Genomic DNA, 23,562 nt, shown 5'->3' with positions numbered 1-23,562 from the left:
CTGATCTGCCATGTACTCAGTGTTAACAATGTAGTTCAATAATGTTTAATAATTTTCTCCTCAATTTTATAAAGCTTCAAACCCATTTATCTTGTTCTGGTATTAGACTCTTTAAAATAAATTCCCAAATTTTCCATTAATATACACCGATTTAAGTCAAAATTTGCTAAGAAAGTTAAAATATGACTCTGATCATTATTCATTTCCACAGTGTTCATGTTTCTAAAGATACTCTTTGACTTTATGAATTTATGGGTTTATTGTGTAGTATAAAACATTATTTTCTTTTCCCATTCATAATTTAAAGAATGAAGATAATAATAGTAGTATGAGTACAATGTTAATCATGATTTATGGATACTCACCCATTCATTCATTCATTTAATGAATATTTACTGAACATATTTTATGTGTTGAAGTGGAAACTCCAGGGTGACAGCATGTACTCACTTCTCATGAAGATCAGCTGTGAACCCCAAGGCCTAAGTTCCGATGTACTCACCTTCACAAAGGTGAGTGGTGTCCATGAGGTGTCCATGCCTTATTCTTATATTGTCCAACAGTCGAGGTGAAGGATGAACTTTTATGATAAGCCTATAGTTTAGGGTAGACTTTCTCCTAAATCAGTCTCCTATCTCATGGGTGACAGATTTAACAGGTCAGATAAAACAGCGCTGTTAAATATAACCCAATTTGGGACTGGGGACTAAGAGTAGTAGGTTTCAGGCCTCTGCAAGGATCTGATTTATGCAGATGGTAGTCCTGTGATTTATTTTGTTTAATAGCAGCATCAGCAGGATTATATTTTGTAGTATCCTCATATTACAGGTTCAGAGCAGCAGTTGGAAGGACCCAGATCTTAAATTTCTTAGAGAAAACCTCCAGATCATACTGAAAACATTCTAACTCCCTGCCAGGCACTGTTCTATGTGCTGGAACATAGAGGTAGACAGAAATCAGATTTCTGCCCTCAGGGAGTATATATCCTTTGGCAAGGACTGCACTGAACGCCTTATGTTAATCTTTTCATCCTTATAGGAAAGCAAAGAATTGTTTCAGCAATAGATTTAAAAATTAATTGAATACCAAAGGTGACATTGAGAGTAGTAACCGAGAATTTCAGCTCATGTTTATCTGATTCCCAACTCTTTGCTCTCATTGTAGATTATTTATAACAAATAGTCTTTCAACTTTGACTCAGCCAACAAATAGATTTAGCATGCAATTCTTAGGAGGAATAAAGGCACTAAAATAAATAAAAATGACCCTTAGGAAAACATTTAACAGTATTTTTTATAGTCAGGGAACATAGTCCAAAGGGTTATACAGTAACCACAAGATCTTAAGCCTTAGATCCTATCTTAAAAATGTGTATAAAATGTATTCTGCTTCATAACGTATTCACCTTTTCATATGACATCAGTATTTTAAATTGCTTATCATTAGAAGCAACTGCTACTAACAGGTTTCCTAGCTATGTGTATGTGTGAATGAGCAATTGAGTTTATCAGTCTTGGAAAACTGGGTTGAATCCAGGAGGTCTGATCTTCCACATCAGGTTCAACATACAGACAGAGAACAGTAGTGTCTTTTTTTTTTCTTCCTCAGATTAAGTGTTGTAATATTTTTTGAACGCGCATTTATATTAATATGTGATTGTGAGGGACAAAAATTTTTCACTGCTTTGTAAGCCACATCAGAATAACCACTGAGGAGAGGTGGAACGGCAGTTGAGAGAGTTTCTGAGGCAACAGGATGGAAATTTCAAGAGCATTATTTCTATTGCTGAAGTTGTTTATAACATTTTGTGGTTTGATAGAATACCTGGTTTACTAGTCAGTCTCTTTAATAGTCTGAGGGAAGTATTTCTCAAAAGACTTTATCTGTGAAGGAATTTGCATAAGAACATTCTTATTTTACCACTGACTCTGTAATTTTATCATATATATATAGAAGAGTTTCAAGTGACTCATACTCCCCATGAACGAATTACTTCATCTAACCTCCAAACTTCATTTTTGTTGTATTGACTTTGCATGTGTGATAAACACACTACTTTTTTTTTCTTTTTATATTGGAGTTAGTGATGGAGTGTCCAACTTTGTGAGTCATTTTTACAATTCAGAGGGAACAATGACTTAATATAACTTTATCGCAATTTCTTTTATTCCATGAAGAAAAATAATAGTTCAATGTTGAATCTGTAATCTCTGAAATATCTGCCCAACACTTTCTCATACTTAAGTCTGTAAAGTGTGCTACCAAGGTAATTCCTACTTGGTTCTAAGCTTATACTGGAACAAAAAGTATTCAAACCCATATTTTTTACCCAAAAACCCAATACCATTATGAAGTGAATTCATGAATAATCTTTGCTGATGCATCCTTGACATATAATTAAAAAAAAGTTCCTCTGTGCATTTTTATTTTTAAAAATTCAAGATTGTCTGACATGAAAAAGAGATGATGGCCTTGGCTGCACATGTATATACACGTGCGAACACAAAAAGTTAAGCTTCATGTTCTAACTTTTTTTTTAATTTTCAGTTAGCCAACATCATGTTCTAACTTTTTAAATAAAATAGATACTATGAAAGAATATCTCATGTTAATCCTTCTGGCTTTGATGTCCTGGTACCCTAATTTGAGATACATGGTTAAAAGCATTTAGGTATTTTCTTGTTAAACATTTAGATATTTGGATATTTTCTTACCATATTCTTTCACCTAACCTGAAGACATTAAGTTAAAGAACATCTGAGATTATCAGAGTATTAGGAGTTTCACATGTAATGGATTTTTCACCATGTGAGAAATTACCATGTGATTTTGCTTAAGGTCCTAGAAAGAGCATGCAAGAAATCAATTTTGCTCTATATTGAACTCACTTATTAGTTCTGCCTGTGATCTCAAGAAAGTCAATTAGCTTCCAAGAGACTCAGTTGTTTCATCTATAAAACATAGGTGACGACTAAACCATGCCCATCCCCCAGGAATATTGGTAGAATTGAATTAGATAACATATGAAGAGTAATTGGAAATAGAATAATATAATGAAAATATTATTTCAGAAAGCTTACTATCAAATATATAAAGAAATGAATATATATGAGCCCCAAAGGTAGCAAACTACAGATAGCGGGATACAAAAGAAAACAAACGTGCAGATTTATGGTTTTTTGGAAAATGACTTGTGGTAAACTCTTGAAATCCAGAAAAGAGAAATTAGGTAACGGTTAAAACAAGGGGTAGCTTTAGGTTTATCACTCTTTCTTCTTTTTATTTTTTTTTTCTCTTTCTTCATTGTTTAGAACTTGGCTTACAACAAACAAACAAACGAACAAAATAAAAAACCAAGACACCAAAAAACAAAAAATGAAAAAAACTGGTTTTCCAAGCTAAAGTTTGAAGCCTGCAAAGTTTATCTACAAGGTTAGCGAGCCTTATGTAAATGTCATCACAAGCACCTAACTCTGCATACAAACAAGAATTCTAGGCTCCATGGTCTTGACTATTACTAAGTAATTCTTTTACTTTCTTAGGGAGGCTACTTAGAAAAACCAACCAAATCGGAACAAATGGAAGAAAGGGACTAGAAAAATTTGATGGACTGGTCTTATTATGTGTGAGTATTAGGCCAGTGAAATGATATTCCAGGTTTCTATTCCCACTGACCACTCCCCAAAGCCAGCTTATTTTATTGATGCTATTAAATTGAAATCTTACACAAAGCAGGAAAATAAATCTTAACATGCAATAATATAGAAAAATCAATAGTGATAAATGGTGCCATAATTAAGGTAATAAAAATCTTTAAAATGTGAAAAAAATATATTTAAAAATAAGAAATGACTTGAGTTGTGTGTAACTCACAGGGTGAGGATAGGCTGATGGAAGTCTCCATTGTGGGGTTAGCAGCTGTTGTGAAATAGCGCCATCTGGACTACTCATCTTTTGTAACTAATGACTTCAGGCACTGTTGGTGGGTACATTGAACTTTCCAAATGCTCTTAACCTTTAGACTGATAGTCTCCCGAAGAGTTAAAGTATCTTTTTTAAAAAGCTAATAGCTAAGGTGTATCATGACTTGATAATTAGAGAAATAGGGCAAATTCTCAGTGTACCATATATAAACCCAAAACAGAGACTCTCCTATTGCAGAAATTTAGAAAAGCCAGCAAGCTATCCAACATTGTAATGAGTAACATTTCTGAAATATTATTTCAGAGTGTGACTCGGTCATGCAACTTAGGATATACAGTATTATAAAAGGTATTGTACCTGCAGTTCAAAAAGTAGTTTATAAAGTCAATTTAGTTCAGATTTATATATATATATTTTAATGGGAGACTCACAATGAAAAGGAAACTTCCACATGTTTGAATTTGCATTTCTCTTTGAAATTTGCTTTCCTAATTTAGAGGAAGTTGGACATTGTGATTGTTAATTCCTCCAGGTTCTATTGTTTTGTTTGTTTGTTTTTCTTGTGAGCATTTATTTCTGTGGGTATCAGCGGTTCACCTAAGGCAAAGGAAAACTTTGACCCATGTTTGTGGGAGTACAATAATCCATGAGATAACAATTTACAAAGTATTAAAATAGCATCGAGAAAATTTAATGATGAAAGAATCCAGGGATCTGCATCCGTGACCCATATTTTCTTTCTCAGTTTTGAAGAGAATCAGACAAAAGGCCACTGAACTGTGTTTTGAGACATATGAGCACAAAGAGTCTCATCTCGCCCTGTAGCCATGAAAAATAACTAAGGATGAATGACAGAAACACTGGAAGGTTCTGGCATTGTGTCTGCACACCGTAGGTGGCTCACAGACTGGCACTGTTAAGAGGAGTCCAGGAGCACTCTTTCCAGATGTCACCAACATTTCCAGTGGCATTATAGTTGTTCTTGTTAAGACAGTCATCATGCCTCCTCTGCATTTTTGAGAGGCCCCTCATAACTAAGATTGTTCTCTCTAAAGCTCAAAGTTCAGAGAATAAACTCTAGGCTGTTCTTTGTCAAGGGGTGGCCCATGATAGATATAAGGATGGGCAAGAGAATCCATGATGGCTTTGTGTGAAGGATCCTGTCCATTTGGGACAAATGCAACTAGTTAAGTCAAGTAGACTGTCTCGCTCCAGAATTTAGACTGGCGAATACTGGTCAATGGGCAAAGAGGTAGAGTAAACAGAGTAGAAGATCTTTGTTTCCACCGGAAACTAGCCAGGTCCCGTAGGTTTCTGAGCTTTGTTAGGTTATAGTTTGAGTCCATATATATACCCTTTCCTCTAAGGATATTGGATAGAATCTCTGGTTCTTGCTACCAAAATACCTCACTAATGCAAATATATGTATATATATATATATATATATATATATATATATATATATATATATATTAAATATATATATATTTAAGTTTGGTGTTTTGTGTTTTGCTTCAAGTTGTCTTCAGTTTTAGCTGAAGACAAGGAGATCTTACACTTACTAAACCAAAGAATCTGTGTGGTGGCCAAATGGAATATCTGGGAATACATGAAAAATTTCCTCTCACATTTTTGGAGCAGAAAATGGATGAAGTAAAAAGCATGATCTGTATTTGGGGAGGGAGGTAGGCAGGGAAGTTTATGCTTAATGATCCCAGTCTGGTCTGTGAAATAGGTTATCTGTTTCTAAGGACAGCTAACCCGAGGTTTGAAAGTGATTGAAAATTCTAAAATAACCCATTCGGACAGCATTTTAATGGATCGTTGCTTTTGTTGCCTAGCAGTGGGCTCTGCAGAGATATTACATGAGAGTATCAATTTCAGGAACAGAGTCATGAGACTTTCTTGATCCTGTTCAACAGCACTTGGCTATAAGGTGAGTAGAAAAAAGTAAGGGAAGCAGAGAGGGCAGTTGGCAGTCCTCTGAAAAACCGTTGTGTCCAGTAAACCAATTTTATTCTTATTCTCATTTTCCTCTAAATACCATTAAATGTAATACAATTTTTAAGGCCATGTGGAGTATAGTGTCTTTGGAAACTCTCATGATCAGTTCTTAACCCGGACTGTGAATACCCAAGAATAAGGTAGGATCCTATATTGTTCATAAATTGAGTACTCTCTTGGAGAGGCAGTAAAAGCCATTTCTTTCTTTCAAGTCTCAAACAATGTCAAGAGGGCAGCCTCTTAATGCTAATACTGCAGTTGGGACTAGGGTACTTAAGGAGCCACACATGCTGTGTCTCAGATGACTCAGTCCTCATTCATGACCCAGATCTGTGAGCTTGGTGGTGGTAGTGGTGGAGGGCAGATTTTCTTATCTTATTTTTATTTCTACCTTATAGTAACAACAGAATAAACAGTGGCATAAAGCATTTTTAGCCCATCAGAAAAAAGAAAACAAGGACTTTAAATATACAGGAGCACTCATAAGTATATTAAAAGAGTTAATACCACTTGCTGAAGTACCAACATTAATGCTAAAGCCATTACATAACTTCATTTCTCTTTTAGTAAATTATGTGCACGTCTACACTTCAAGTACCTCCCTAAGTTCTGAAATCCATGTGATGTCAGAGAACACAGCTTAAGATAACAATATTATTTACATAGAAAAGTAAACAAGTGCACATAATTTCTAACATTTATTTTAATCATGTGGATCATGCCATTTGAATTTCTACTCTTGTTTTTAATTTTTCAGGCTTCTTTTATAAAGTCACTCTATACATTAAGTTTTGACAAAAGAGATATTCTACAATCAGTTGTAAAAATTTTAAGTAATTTTAAAAAATGGTTAAGAATCACAGTCATGGTTAATTGAGGTTTCTTGAATCTCCATAACAGGTTCTTCACCCGGGTGTGTGATAGAAAAGATCCTCAGCACTTGATTTACATTTGCTAACTAACGAGTTTAGAGAACAGGTGGAAAGGCAAACTCAAAACACATTAAATCGTATCTAAAAATAAAGGTGTATGATTGAGATTATAAGATAAAATATATTACTGAGACAGACTCTTAGAGGTTAAAGGGAGAGTGAGTCTCATGCTTCCGTGAGAGAAATCTCCTTTCTTTGAGCAGAAAAGGGGAAAACAGAGAGAGAGGTTCAAGGCATTTGGTCAGGGGCCAAAACAGAAAAAGGAAAGAGAGTGACTGTTTTTTGAGTCATTAGTCAAATTACCCCATGGTGGTCCCCCAGGGCAGCAATTATAGCAGATCTTAAACCAAACTTCCAGGGGGCATGGCCTGCAATCCCTGTACCAACAGATGAAAGATTACTCCAAACTTTGCTGTGAAAGAGAGCAGAAAGCAAAGCGGTCAACGCTCCAAGGCAAGACACTTTGCTCTTTATTGATCCTTCAGGATAATCACAAATCCTTATCACAGTTTCTCAAGCACGTGATGTGTGACAAGGGGGTCTTAGCGGGAATTAGAAGGAGCTATTTACAGGAAAGATACGATATGCTAATCTGCCTGTTCTATGAGTTCTGCTAAACACAGCCTAAGGGACAATGCATGCATCCGCCAGACCACCATGAGGCTGTTTGGGCTAAGGAGGCTTCAGGGAAGGCAACTCTGTGGCTTTCCAATGGCAGAGTGGTCCCGCAGGCCTATGTCCTCTGAAACCTTCCCTCACCCTCATCAGCTTCTGTGTTACATTTTAGCAAGATAGGTAGTATGGCTGATTTTCTGCTCTACATGAACCCCCAAAATGGTTACAGATTTGGAAACAGATAACAGTACTGAGAAGGGACATCTGTCCTCCATCAATGCTAGGGATAGTCAGGATATGAGGATTATTTCCTGAGAAAAGATCTACTTTGTTCAAACTGTAGCCAGACTGGGCTCTAAGGATACTTTAGAAAACTATGGTCTGAATTATGAACCAGCCTATCCCAAGAGCCTGCATATGAGAGCGATGGTTTTCATCACAAAGCACAGAATTTAAGACTCCACACGCTGGAGCATAACCCCCTGGATACATATTGTGGTTCTCTCTACAGCTGGCTATATCCTTTGGCAAATTACTTAGCATCTCTGGGGTCTCAATGTCCTAATCTAAAAATATACATTAAAATGATATTATCTCACAGATGTGTTTTGATGATTAAACAAGTTACCATATAAAAAAGCACTTAGAATAGGGCCTGACACATAAGAAGTACCATGTTAAATGTTAACCATTGCTATATAACTTTTATACACTTAATGTTTGATGTTGACATTGCATTTTCTGTTAAACTTTTAAATATATCTTAAGGGGAATAAAACTTGTTTCACATTCAGATATTTTTGAAAGTGGAAAAATGGGAATATGTTCCTGGTTTTACTTGGAAGAAACTGGTATAACCAACCAGTATATTGGGGTGATATACTAGACAGAATGTAATTAACTAATAAATTAAGTAGAGCAGGAAATAGTACATGTTCCATAGAACTGTAGAAGAAAAGACTAGTCTCTACTACAATAATCTGAAAAGGTTTCATGGAGGAGGGTACAAATGGTCTAGGATCTCAAGGGATAGGTAGAACTGTAAGATCAGACTCCCCTCTCTATCCCAGTAATTTTATGATTTCTTGGAAGCACTTCTTATTCATTAAACAGACAAAAGAAGAATGAATGTATACTGAGAAAGTAACCTACACAGAAGAGGACTCATTTGGGAATTATGGAGGTGGGGTGGATAAACCTTGATAAAGACAATCAGACCATAAGGTTCTGAAAAGTAAGAGGTAGGAAATGGCAAGTCAAAGACAATTATTGAACAGAGAAATGATGTGCCCTCATTTAGGTGACTAGATGCTTTTCAAGTCTGCAATGGAGAAAAAGTTTTTTATCATAAAGTTGTAGAAAGAAGTTTAATTAACAGAACATACTATATAACATCTGAAAGTGAGAAAATTGGCCTGGCAGAGATATGCAGGCAGGATAATGAGGTCTAGCTCACTGCCAGGAGATTAGTGGCTAAAGATCTGCTTCCTATATTAGTTCACAATATCTTGACTAGGAAGAGGAGATAAGTCAATGTAGGCAAGCTCATCCATATCTAAATCATCCATATTCTCTCTTTACAGATCTGGATGTATCAGTTGAAGTCAGGAAATGTGGAGGGTTGGAACTCTGGCAGAGAGATAAAGCGTATCTACATTTTTCCTGTGGCTAGGGCCTGAAAGAGTTTTTCTTCCTCCATATATAGTTTTGTTCTTTTCTTCCTTTGCTTTAAATGATAGTAGGGACTCTTTGTAAATTATCTAAATAATGACACATCAAACACAGGCTTCAGCCTGATCACGTTTCCAGGCTCTACCTTTTCTGGACCTCTCCATGTTCCTCCTCTGTCTCCCCCCTGCTCCCACTGACATGTCAATCATTGTGCCTGTTGTGCAGCAGCTCACTTTAAAGAAAGGCATCCCACTCAGATCCTAATGGAATAGACTGAGGGGGCTATTTTTGGTACCATGTGAACTTAGGATGGAGTTAACTGGATTGGGGGTGAGCAGCTAGAGTGAAAGTCTGCTGATGAGATTCCAGAACTAGCTGTTTTGAACTCCAAAGGGCATTCCAGGCTCTGGGACCAAAGACCTTCTACTCTTCCCGAGGCAGGTTGTCAGCCTTTCCCTGGGATTTCTCACACAAATCCTCCGTCCCCATTAGTTGAGGCAACTTGAGAGTTCCTTATCCATAAAACAAGGGATCTGAAATACTTAACAAAAATCTTCAAGGTAGTGTCTTTGGCCACAGATGATTGTTAACTAATACACGTAGCTTTCTAAGTGGACATAAGCAAATGCTTCTTTCAGAGATAACTTTTACTATTAAAGGCATTTTTAAAGACTCAAAAAAAACCCTACCAGACTCCACTAAAGAGTCTCTAATGATAGAATTTCAGAAACAAACTAGGTAGCAGGAAGGTATATTTTTGGCAAGGGGTCTGCCTGGTGTTCCTTAATTATATTTTTTAGTTTCCAGTATTGAATGTTGAAAAACCCTAGACCAGGGGATTAAAGTCCTAGCAAGGGGTCCTAATCCTAGCTCTGTTTCTTACTACTACTTTAATTGTGGTGGGCAAGACATTTAATTCTTTGAATCTGTTTCCTCATTTGCATATTTTTTGTCAGAATAAATAAGGGCACTTCCAGTTCTAGTATTCTATAATTATGCCATATTGCTTCTACTCGCTCACAATCGCAGCTTATCAATTAGAGTTCACAAAACAGGGATTCTTTGCAGAAGGGAAATTCATCAAGTATGTAGGATGTCCCAATTAGTGCTCATTATTTCATTGTAATAGAGAGTTCTCACTACACATTCTGGAAGGGTAGGGGGAGAAAAAGTAATAATTGGGTGGGATTTTAGTGTAAATACTGTTTTCCTCAGAATGACAAAGCATACATCCATTAAAAAGAATATAATTTGTATTAATAAATTTCTGGTTAAAATGATCAGAGCAATTAAAAATAGACTCAAATAAGATTCAATATTAAGAAGTTATAGGTAAGAGCACTGTATTTCTTTACTTAAACTATTTACTATGATAATAATTGTGGCTAACACTTATCGAGTACCTAAAATTTGCTAGCAATTATGCTATCCATTCAAAGATTGAAGTTCAAAGGAATATTCTATTATCAAGTGCACCACCTTTTTGACAATGATTTTGAGTCCAATAAATATTCACTGTATTCTGCCCAGACTCTTACTTTGATGTGCATTAGTGTTTTCCCAGACTTGCTTAATAAAAAATAGATTAAAAATAGAAAATAGTTACCAAATATTCCAGTATTTGTACTGCCTTAGAGATGAAAGTAGCAAGTCCGTATCTCATCGTAAGTCTCTTTTCCTAAATTATTTTCCTGGACATAGTTCAAGTAGAACAACCAATTTATTTATGTCAGCCTTGCTCTTTTTAGTGACCTCGTATTGACCAGTGTTTTAGATGAAGAGGCTGGGTAGCAAACAATAGCATGCCACAGAAACACTGACTAAGGCCTTCCGCTCCACATTCACATTTCTCCCTTTCCATCCCCTCAGAAAGAAGACACAGGATAGTTCTAGATATGACAGCTTTATACCAATGATTGTTCACTCTGAAATCATCTCAAACGTGAAACCCGTATCTGTGGCCCTTGAGCATATGCACACTCATACATTCACAGCTAATCTTACTTGGTAAAATGACTTGTTGCTTCCAGTTCTGTGTCTTGTGGACGAAGATTATTATACACGTATTTCAGATCTTGGATTCCACTCAGCTCAGGCAATCCTGCATGTAGCATCTTAGCAAAGCAAACAAAACCAAAGCAAAAAATTCAGAATAAATCTAAATCAAATCTTACTTAGTCAAGTTTGGTTAAGCTTACTTGGTTAATTCTACAAATACATATAAACTTAAACTTAACATAACAGTGTCTTTCAGTTTGTAAATATTAATGGATATAATTCATGTTTTTTTTTTAACTCCTTGTGTTTGCTAACAAAAGCAACAAAACAGTAATAAGAAGAATCAATAAAGTTGTCAAAGTGCTTGCAGATTAATAATTTAATTTGATCTTCACCATAAACCAGTGAAGTAAGAATGATAGTAAGATTATCCTCACCCTGTCTTCTTGTAGAAGAGGCATATTCAGCACTGGATGGTAGAATAATTAGGATTCTAGTGTCAGAATTTCTGGACCTACTATGTAAAATCTGAATAATCATGAAAAGAATCTCTTAAGCTCTTGAAACTCCATTTCCTTTTTAAAAGTAGAGATAAGAATACCTAACATGTTCTATGTCAATCAAATGACTTAATGAATAAGAAAAAGCTTATTCTTATAAATTGTTACACAAAAATTATATTGTAATACCCATTTTAAAGAAGAAAAACTTAATCCCCCAAAAGTGTAAGTGAGGTGTCCAGATCAAATGGTGTAGAAGTACAGAGTGTACAACTCATCCCTCTGTTTCATGAAAGAATGTAAGATTCTTTCATGACTATGTGACTCATACTCTAAGAACACAATTTTTCCTAGTTAAGTGGTGATTCTATCTGTTAAAAATTATTAAAAAGGGCACCTGGGTGACTCAGTTGGTTAAGCAACTGTCTTCGGCTCTGGTCATGATCCTGGAGGCCCGGGATGGAGTCCCACATTGGGCTCTCTGCTTGGCAGGGAGTCTGCTTCTCCCTCTGACCTCTGCCCTCTCATGCTCTCTCTCTCTCTCAGTCTCTCTCTCTCTCTCTCTCTCTCTCAAAAATAAATAAAATATTTTAAAAAATTATTAAACCAAAGAAGTAAAGATAGAATTATACAAAGTCTCATATATTTATTTTCCTGCCAACATTTGGAAACATACTGTGTTTATATTATAATGTAGACTGAAGGGATAATACTCTTTTTTAATTATAGGCAAAAATAAAATGTTTTTTGAGAAATAAAGAAAATGTTTAAATCTGAAATTTAAACTTTGAAAAAGAAGAAGAAAGAGGAAGAGCATGAGGAGGAGGAGGAGAATGTCAACAGTACCTTCATGAATAAGATGATAAACTATTTCCCGCTCTGGAATAGAGGCACTCTTACTGTAGTGGGAAGTTAAGAACAATGCTATTATGCTAAAAATAAAGGGTAAAGTGAGAATAGGTTTAGGAAGGATGGGTGAATTGTGATTGACTTGATGAAGTTCAAGTGTGGAAAAAAAATGGATTTGAAACTGTTTTCCTTTCCTACTGTCCCCACCCAGGCAGAGGCAACAGCATATATCCAGGAGAGAAAGACATCTCTTTCATTAGTTCACAAAAAGAATTCCAGAAGAGCTTCTAGAACATAAGATGTCAAGATATAGGCCTAAAGAGGTGAGTAGGATAGGATCTTTTAGCAATATAAAAGTTTTGTACTTTATCCTAAAGGCAAGACAGCTCTTTTGGTATTTTTAAATGGGCCTGAAAATAATTGAACTGTGTTTTAAAAAGATTATCATTGTTATTTATGGAAAGTGTATTAAAGGGAGGCCAAATAAAAGACTAAAGTATGAGAATGTTTAGGAACAAAGAAAAAAAATAAGTTACTGGATTTTAAAGATAAATAGGAAGTCGAGTTGGGTGATAAATTGTATATATTTGGAGGGCTGAGTAGAATCTAAAGCATATAGCTTTAAATACAGATTTGAGAGTTGTTAACATATAAATGGTAATTAAAACCATGAAATGGATCAGGTAGTCTTGGAAAGTTGTTAAGTGCTTCTCCTCATGGATGATCAAAATTCATGATATCTAATTTTGAGCAAATTCTCTTCTCCCATAAACTTTTTCCTGTTTTCCTATTTCCTTTTTCCTATTTCACAGCACCATTTAAACTGCCACCAATGTCCACCTACCAAGAACTTCATATCCTCTTGATTCCCTCTTCTTCCTGACTCCCAATGTCAGATACATTATTCTCCAAAAACCACCTCAATAGTTTCTTGTATTCATTCCCTTTCCCACTGGAATTACTATCCTCACTCAGCTCCTTGTCTTCATTTTCTTAGATAACTTGAATAGCCTTTTTCTAGTTCTCTAATCCCCCTCTTTCTACTTATATAACTTGAGTTATCTGTTTTAAGTCCGAGATAGATGATGGTACTCTCTTCACTAAAAGCAAAGAAACTTTGAGGTTCTCAGGTGTCTATATATCAAAGTCCCAAATCCCCATTCTGATCATAAATGCCTTTTATAATCTAACTGTTATTTGTCATTTCATCAATTGCTATCTAGGTCTCCTTTGTACTACAGACTAGTACATTTGATTACCTCTATTTCCAACACATGTCATGCGCATGCTCTTTGAGCTTCCACACATACTTAAATGTTTCTCTCAATCAAGATTCCTTTCCTTTCCCTCCTTATCTACTGAAATTCCTTTTGAAAGTGCAGCTTAAATATGTCTCTCTTCTTGAAGCACCACAGATTTTCTTGATATGATTTAATTACTGCTTTCTTTGCACAGTAATGCAATCTCTGTCGCACCACTTTCAAGTACTGTTTTGTTCACTTATATATGTTTATCACATTCACTCTGAAGCCCTTTGAGGACAAGAAATAAGTTATTTGATGTTAAATTTTTAATATTGCCAAGCACAGAGCCTTGCAAATAGAACTTAATGTTTGTGAAGTAATACGTGTATGCATGCGTGAATGAGCGAGTGAATGAATGAAGGAATGAATGAAAAAAAATGTCTGGCCTTATAGGGTACTAAAAGCCTAGAAATAGCAAGTTCAACCCTGACTTTTAAATTTAAAATCGACCATAGAGAGGTATATTCCCAGCAGCAACTACAGTCTAGATTAGGCTTTATCTTTTCGGTTTTGTACTTAGAGTTCTAGAGACTCTGACAGTCCATCTGCTAAGAAGAGGCTACTTACCTAGGCCTGAATTGCTTTGCTTTCTGGTTTCTCTGGATACTCAGAATTCACACCTGCTTGCTTATAACCCCGTCAAATATTTTCTTGGGAAGTACACTCTGTGCTTACTACTTCTTCTCCCCAAACCCCCATTGTACACTGACTACCAAGTGCAGATGGCTTCAAAGTAGATAAACCCAGTTCTCTCCTTGTTATGTGGTTGATTAAAGGTAACAAGTGCAAACTTTGCCTCTGTTGAGAGAGGAGACTTTGAGTATTGTGACCCTGCCATCAGAGTAAGGACAACCTCATTTTGGGGTCCACTTAGTCATGTCAGTTCTCTGACTCACATAGATGTGGTTCAAGTACCTCTTAGCCTAGGGTAATAACTTTAATTGGAGCAATAAGAAAAGGAAACGGTGGCTAGGCTAGTATAGGTAATGAACAGATACAGGTGATAAACAGATAAGTTCCTTTTTTAAAAAAACTATTTTATTAACATATAACGTATTATTTGCCCCAGGGGTACAGGTCTGTGAATCATCAGGCTTACACATTTCATAGCGCTCACCATAGCACATACCCTCCCCAATGTCCATAACCCAACCACCCTCTCCCTACCCACTTATCCCCCAGAAACCCTCAATTTGTTTTGTGAGATTAAGAGTCTCTTATGGTTTGTCTCTCTTCCAATCCCATCTTGTTTCAGGACAGGAAGACTTGTAAAGTTTCAGCTTCTGTTCTCCTCCTACTAAGTCCAAAGCTATTTTGATAGTTATGCTTAGGGAAGCAGACACACTTTGCCACCACATAAAACAGTTAGAAAGATTTCTTCTGGGAAATATCTGATATAATAATGGGTGTGATAAACATTTTAAACTGGGTGAATGGTCCCTATGTTCTTTGGGAGCCTTCCATAATAGCTGATATTGATTTTTTAATGAGAGAAAAGCTGATGAAATACAGGCTTTTATGTTAGTGAATTCAGCCAGCAATACTCTTGGGTCTCCTATAGATGTTTTGCTTTTAAGCAAGATGGGAATTCCGTGGATTATTTTTTCCCTGCTTCTCCCAGGGGTAAATAAAAAGGACTGTGGATATCTGGAAATATGTTGCTCTCAACAATGGATGGGCCATTAACTCCAATACTAGACTCACCGAACACTTGTGACTCATAATCCTGGATACTGACCATTCACATAAGATAGAATTTATAACCCATGTCAATTATTTCTCAAGTTGTAACTGGGTCATGGAGTAGTAGATTGAGTTCTTTAAAAGAAGTTAATACAACAAGAGTCCATTTGAGAGCGAATTGAGGGAAATATTGATTACCCATATAGGCAGAAAATAATCCTTCACAGATTTAAATTCAGTTTTTATTTCATAGGAAGCTACGCCAGAGAAAATGTCCTGAAACTTTTACTGATGCTTTGGTTATCAACAGAATCCCATAAGAAAGAAACCTCAAAAGCAGAGACTGGAGAGGTAAAAGTTCAGACACAGAGGGAAAAACACACCATTGTTTCATATGTATTTATTCATTGGTCTAATCGGTTCACATTACTTCTGGTTTGTTTCAATTTCTGTGAGTCTAAATCTAAGATTATTTGCTTAATCTGAATTAGTGCTCTTTACTGCCAAAATTTACTCCTTAGTCTATAAGTCAAGACTTGAATAATTAGAACATAGGAAGATTGTTATTTTGGGTGCATGATGTAACAGGAACCTTCAACATTTGATTTTAATATAATTTTATAAAAAAATTACTTCCGATACTTGATTAAAACAGCATCTACTTCTTTTAAATGAAAAAAAAAACCATTATATGAACTGTTTACATTATAGTTTTTTGTTTGTGTGTATTTTTAGAGAGAGTGTGTACAGGTGTAAGTGAGGGGAGAAGAGAGGGACAGAGAATCTTAAGTGGACTTCCCACTCAGCATGGAGCTCACATAGGACTTGATCTCACAACGCTGAGATCATGACCTGAGCTGAAATCAAGAGTTGGATGCTTAACTGGACTGAGCCAGCCAGGTGCCCCTAAACTCTTTACTTTAGTAACTGTTTTATATATTATGACACATGTGCTTTTCTTTTTAGATAGGTAGAAAAGTTTATTAAACAAGAGAAAAAAGCCCACCAATAGATTTTTCAATCAAGTTTCTCAAACAGCTGTCATTTCACATTATTTTGGCATGCTCACTTTTGTTATTCAGCATACTTTTAGTGTCACCTGAGAAACAGCATGATCTGTATTTGTGCTTTTCTAATTTGGGTTTATTTTTAAAATGTCTGTGGCTTGTTCAAGTAGTTGTTAGAATATGGTACTTAGTACTTGTATGTAGTTATTTATAACATTATAGACATTTAAAAATGCTAGATACCTCATTTATTGTATACATGAATTTTATCTTCCTTATCCTATTGAAAATTTTAAGGCTGCCTAGGTCTCATATGTTAATGTATCCTCACAGTTTTGGCATACAGTAAATACTCATGAACTCATGGATTCATGATTTAGAGCCTGTTAGAGCCTCAGAGAATATTAGAATGATACTACCTAAATATTTATATGTAAGTGGAGTCAAGTTCATAGAGTTAGACCTTGAAAAGTTTCCTTTGTGGTATGAAAACGGATTATGAGCCATAAGCCATCTCATGATTGCAATATGGCCTAATAGAATTGGGAGATAGAATGCAAATCTACCAGTATGAATCACTGGCTATTATTAGAAGAGCCAACTTGAAAATTCTGGAGATGAGCAAAACTTTATATGTCTAGTTCACACATAAAGAAACCAAAGTGGCTTTATACATGATAGATGACATGTTTATAATATTTTTAAAAATATCTATTTTTTAAGTCAGAGTAAGGTGCCTATGTTGTTTGAAAGTTAAAACAAGGATCCAGGGGCGCCTGGGTGGCTCAGTGGGTTGGGCCTCTGCCTTCTGCTCAGGTCATGATCTCAGGGTCCTGGGATTGAGTCCCACATCTGGCTCTCTGCTTGGCAGTGAGCCTGCTTCCCCCTCTCTCTGCCTGCCTCTCTGCCTACTTGTGATCTCTCTCTCTCTGTGTCAAATAAATAAATAAAATCTTTAAAAAAACAAACAAACAAACAAGGATCCAGTCATATCTTCATTGCAATAAGGTCAACATTTATTCAGCACTACCCAATAGAACTTTTCTGCAATGTTGGCAATGTTTTATATCTGTGTTGTCCAATATGGTATCACTAACCATGTGTGGCTATTGAACACTTAAAATGTGGCTAGTGAGACTGAGGAGCTGAATTTTAAAGTTTCGTCAATATTAATTATTTAAATTTAAATAACCACACATGAGTAGGGGATACTCTATGTGACTCTGCTCTTTTGGATTAATAAGGATCTCATATAATAAATTAACTGAACCCTACAACATGACAGGCACCGTGCTAAGTGCTTTATATTAATTATCTAATAGGGTTATTATGAAATATAAATCAATTAATACACATAAAACACTTAGTATAATGTTCATGCAAAACATTCACTATTAGGTTATTTATTCATCAGTCCTACAAAATAGATGCTGTTATCTTCATTTGATAGATGAGAAGCATGATCTTATTGGAGTTAAGAAATTTGTGCCCTTAAAAGCATCTAATAGAATTATTGTTATCTGAAGGTTCTAAACCAGCTATTTTTTATGATTGCTTTGACTCCAAACACCATACTGACTTACCAAAGGTGCCTTTCTCTCCTATATTTTGCAACACTTCCTAGTGTGTATGTGCCTAAAGGAATCCCCACATCCTTCTCCTAGAAGATATTTCTATCAGATCCTTCTCTTCTCACCATGTATATCTAGTCTTCATCTCTTTAACATTGGGCAGTGGAATGAAACTTAAATTTTCATATGGGAACATGACTCAGTAGACCCAATGTGTACCACTAAATACAGTTGAGGTCCTAGGAAGCTGTCTTATATCTTTGACCCCCAGTTTCTTAATGTGGAAAAAGGCAGAGATTGGGAGGGGAGCCAGGAAAAATCCTTGCCTGGTCTACATCATTGAGTTGCTATAATGTGTAAATGAGACAGTATTTTTTAAAGTACCTTTGAAAAATCCTTAAGCACAATACAACTGATAGAATATTCTAAATTACTGTCCTTAATCTAGTATTTTTAAAAGTACTTTAGAAAACTCCTTAAGCACAATACAACTGATAGAATATTCTAAATTACTGTCCTTAATCTTTAATCAAAATATACCAAGATAACCTCTCAATACATCAATTTTATTGTGAATAGAAATGTTTGAGAAAATAACTGTGAACTAATGGAATGAATTATTTAAAAATGTGTTTATAAGTTATACAATGGTACTTTTAGTTTGTTCATTCCTTTCTGGTTTGAATAACTCTTTGGGGAATGCCAAGCCATTAGCAAAAATAGACTACTGAAAGAGAGACATAAATGAAGCTTATTATTTTTGTTGTTTCCCCAAGGGACTTACCATTTCTAACAGGTTCAAGAGCAGTTGACTGTGCCTTCTGACAATATTATAAGCTTGACAACAAAGCTCCACAAAATCTTGGAAATGCTGTGGGTTTTTCCCACCCTCTGTAATAAAGTACTCCATCTCTGAAGTGAAAATAAAAGGTGCTCGATCCCTGCAAACCAAAAACAATAGCAACCATAAGCAGGAGGACAAATGGTAGGTAGAGCTCAATTAGGCAGTAACAGCAACTTATTTTCATTTGAATTTTTTATGTTATTTTCTCTCAGCTCTAAGGACTGGAACCACCTCCTTTATGGAAAAGCTGGAAAAACTTGCTAATTGTAGGCTTTGAATAGCTTAGTTGGGCCTCAACAGAGAAGGAAGAACAGGTTATTTTGCATAGATTCATATGGTCTTAAATATTTAATTCCAAGTTATATGTGATGGAAATATTATCCATTAAAATTAATCTAAGGCCAATTAATAACAAAGGCAATTTTACAGAAACTATATTGCTAAATTGTTGCTAAATTTTAAAATAAGAGAACAGACCGTATATTTGAACTTATGTTGTTGTTTTAAGTTTTCTTTTTTTTTTTCTTAGAAGATATTGACTCTTTAGGGAAAAGGTTTCAGGTAATAGCTAAGATATATAATGACAAATTCTTTTAGAAGGCAATTTTTGAATAAACAAAGTTAAATTCACTGTCATATGCTTTGTAAGGGAAATAAAAGAAACCTGTTTTTTCATTTCACACTAAGCTCAATAAAAATACTGATCAGAAAGAAGGAAATATGAGCAAACCAATGTGAATTGGTAGGTTAATAATATTACCTCCTGTAGTCCCAAGGTTGAATAGGAAAACAAAGGACCAGAGTAATGGTCCTGTTTTCTCTATTTTTGTCATTTCTTTCTCATGTTCTTTGAGAAATGAAGAGACCCAAGATGAAACAAAAGCATTTCTAAGAGATTAGCAGAGGAAGGATTGGAAACACTTCTCTGTGATGTGAAAAACAATGATGAGACAAACCATGCTAATACTGATTTGACTTAAAGTCCTCTAGAAACATTTGAGATGGGAATACAGTTTTGGGTAAAACATTGTTTTTTAAAAGTAAAGATTTGAGGTGAATTGAAATAAAACATTTTAAAATTTGAGCCTAGCAGCCTAGATATAATTGAGGTTAGTCTAAGCAATAATTGAAAAAAGTCATGGAGTATTGAGAAAGCTGCTTTTAAAAAAATGATCATAATAATGATTATCTTCTGTATTGTTGGGTGCTTAGCATTTGAATAAAAATATAATGCAGTGGAAAATCTTGCTAATGTGATAGACCTCTTAGAATTGTGGATATTCAAATTGGAAAGCTACAACCCAGGCATTCTGTAGGTGATCTGGACCAGTAGAATCTGATTACAGGCAAGTATTTTAAGAAAGAAAGAAAATAAATAATGTACCTCTATTTGGTTGTAATTACTTTATTTATTTTAGTGATGCATGCTACCATTGACTGTCCAGAGGGGAAGCTGGTATAATAATATATTCAATCATTCAGTCATTCTTTCATTCAACAAAATTTACTGAGCACCTAGATACTGAGGAATGTGTCTTAAGAATCAAGTCCAAATTTTAAAATGTTTGCTCATATCCTTTTATTTTTGGCCTTCATTGACTTATCCAATTTATATGCTATAAATTTACTTTACAGCCCTGTGTTTTAGTCAAACTGGAAATGGAGCTATTGAAAACAGGAGATATACCATGGGTTCTAATCCCGGACCTGCTGTATCTCAATTCCTCCTCTCTGAGGTCGGTGAGTAATACCCAGCTCTTAGAATTCCTGTGAAGATTACTAAAAAAAATGTACACGAATGCCTGACACACGGAGAGGCTACACACTTGGGAACTGCTCTGATTAAAAGCACTATGCAGAGGGCACAGACTGTAGCCCTTGTCAGTCAGGTTTTCAATCGTGTTCTAGCACTTACTACTTCTGTGATCCTGGGCATGTCTTACTTGTCCTCTCCATGTCTTAATTTCCTCCTCTGTAAAATAGAGACAAGGGCACTTGACTCTTAGGACTTGTGAGAAGATTAAGTTTGTTAAAGCATATAAAAGTATTAGAACTCATAGTCTGGCACATAGTGAGCATTCAACAAATGTTAAATACTTACTCGTCCTCCAACTAATAAAAATAAATGGGTTCTCAGAGCTGAATCTTGTCATAATTAAATCTCCCTCTCTCTTTAGAAATGCTTAAATGTCCATCCTTCCTTCAAAGTTTAATTTACTCTCAGCAACTCCATGTAACCTCTTTGTATGCATAAACCCTTAAGTGGACCTTTGAATTTGGTAGCAGTCAAAATTTTGAAATAATTTTAAGAGAGTCTTAAATTGTATAACTTCCTGAAATTTTCTTTTCTAATGTGCTACAGATTCTTTTTTCTTTCATATGCTTGATCAAATAGAATTTCCCTTGGAAAGTTGTAATTATGCTCGAGTTCATGTGATAACATATTTCCTCCTTCCATGGTAAGCACCATTATAAATCAGATGAAGAAACACCACAGCAGAAAGTCAAATACATAAAAGAATCATTTCTGAATTGGAGAAAATATAAACTAATAGTAATATTGAAGGACCCAATCCTGGCTGTGTTTAAATATTTCCACAATCTAAATTTTCAGTGGGTCCAACAAAATAACATGCTACCTTTTTTTCTATATGACTCACAGGACTCACTTCTGGCCAATTTTTAAAATGACTTAGACTAAAATTTTTCTGTAAATGGAAAGAGGCTGCACATGTGAAACAGAATCCTATCCCAACCATACAAGCTGTTAAGAGTCGTAGCTGGGATGTGCTTTATCAGTTCATTCAAATGCGAACCTAATCCGAGGTCGCAGAATTAATGTATTGGAGACTATATCTGAAGTTTAAGCAATACTTACAAATCTGAGATATAAATTGGTTGTGGCAAGAAAGCAGATTAGAAACTATGTGATCTCTTAGAGCCCATACTGTTACTGCATTCTGATTCATATGCTGACAACCTCTCACTTACAGCTTGTCAAATTTACCAGAAATTTCTTGTTTTGACTATCCTACTCTATTTCCAGATTAGTGGTTTTACTATTATTTGCCTAAGCCCTACCTGCTCTTGCTTCTGTACCTTTTACCTGTATTATTTCCTGCTTCTGGCCATGTTACTCTCTTTCTCTGTGTCTCCCACCTAATGCCCTAATTGTTTTCTAGTAAGTCTTCTCTAATTTACCTATCTTTTGCTGATTTCTCTCTTACTTTGCCTTCTCTTTTAATTTAGCCCTACAGCTAATCTATTTCATTCTTTATAGTCTCTAGTTGTCTTGTGATTTTTCCCCCAAATGACCTGTATGATTTTCAAGGGAAGAGGCACTATTTTGTCTTTCCTTTATTTACTCTGAATGCCTCAAACAATATTTTGACAGTATTCTGCAATGGATGCAACAGCAAATATACATAGCTCATGCAGTGAAGAAGTTGGATAATTTAACATTTAAGTGGGAAGGCCATTTGAACAATCTTATTTTATTATAATTTTATTATAATTCTGTCATTTTGTTGTCAGAGTTAATCTTTTTATTAGCTTACAATTAGTCCTTCTCTGAAAGTATTATTCTGTAAAAATGCTAAGAATATTTTCTAGATGAGAAGTGAGTAGTACTTTAAAAATGCATATATACTTGAGAAATTTAAGGATATTTCTGTTGCAAACAAATACTGATTATTAAGGGGACAAATAAATTCATTTGATATGGGAAATAGCAGGACAATTAGTAATTTGCTGTTTGTTATTACTTTTGCATAAACCCCTTGAACCATTCTGTCAATGTAATCTCCTTGGATAAATGCACTAGAACACTAAGATCATCATCATTAAAAATGTATACATTGCCATTGCACTGAGGGTGCTTAAGTTTTCAGGATATGTCTCTCCATTAGGTCACTTTCATCTAGCCAGGGATGAATGGACCCAAAATGTTAGAGTACTATAGTTATTTATCAACAAATATTTATTCAGCATTTACAATAGATATGTGTAAGGCTTATAGGTGAGGTTGAAGATTTTAAAATTAAACATCCTAAAAGCAATAAAAAATGTATTGATAATAATCAAAGTGTTTTGAAAAAGTCCCTCCAGCTGTAACACGGAAAAGAATTTGCAACAGGGAAGATGTATGTGAGTAGATCAGATAAGAGACTTTGCAGAAGATTTTGATTAGATATGAGAGCATAGTTCAGATTAGGATTGTGGCATGCGGTACAGAGAAGTGGGTAGACAAAAAAAATTTTCAGTCAAAAACAAGAGGACTTCATATGGTTCAAAATGAATAGGAGAAGAGTGTTAGGAACAGGTTTAAATTTTTGGCCTGTATGTCAGGAAGATATAGTGCAACATTCAGAGTGGGTTCAGCTTTGAACAAGTTACCTTTGAGGTGTCTTTGAGACAGACAGGAGCAGATGATAATGAAGTATTGTGATCCTTATTTCCAGACCATAAAGAAAAGATCTAGCCTGGAGGTAAAATTTTGTGAGTTAAATTTCTACTTTGATTACCTAAGGACCTCATGACACAAGAAACAATATGGTGGTGAATTCTCTGAGAGTTCTTTTTGCCATGTATAGTCCAAACACAGAGTTCAAGAAGCTAGCAATCTGGAGATGCCAGTGAATGCAGACAAAAAAAATTCCAA

General features: G+C 35.3%; 1 protein-coding gene across 3 annotated transcripts in view; it reads right to left on the bottom strand.

The window, feature by feature from the left end:
* PIK3C2G (phosphatidylinositol-4-phosphate 3-kinase catalytic subunit type 2 gamma) overlaps positions 1-23,562 on the bottom strand; it is a 351,683-nt gene that overhangs the window by 75,158 nt on the left and 252,963 nt on the right. For all 3 annotated transcript variants that reach the window (XM_082742400.1, XM_082742402.1, XM_082742401.1), the window contains 2 exons: positions 18,843-18,999; positions 11,151-11,260 (listed from right to left, as the gene is read on the bottom strand). In XM_082742400.1, coding sequence (XP_082598526.1) covers positions 11,151-11,260; positions 18,843-18,999 — 267 coding nt within the window. The remainder of the gene's footprint in view (positions 1-11,150; positions 11,261-18,842; positions 19,000-23,562) is intronic.

Source organism: Mustela nivalis (assembly GCF_964662115.1).
Source record: "Mustela nivalis genome assembly, chromosome: 7".
NCBI lineage: Eukaryota > Metazoa > Chordata > Mammalia > Carnivora > Mustelidae > Mustela > Mustela nivalis.
This window is presented reverse-complemented; position numbering and strand designations above follow the sequence as displayed.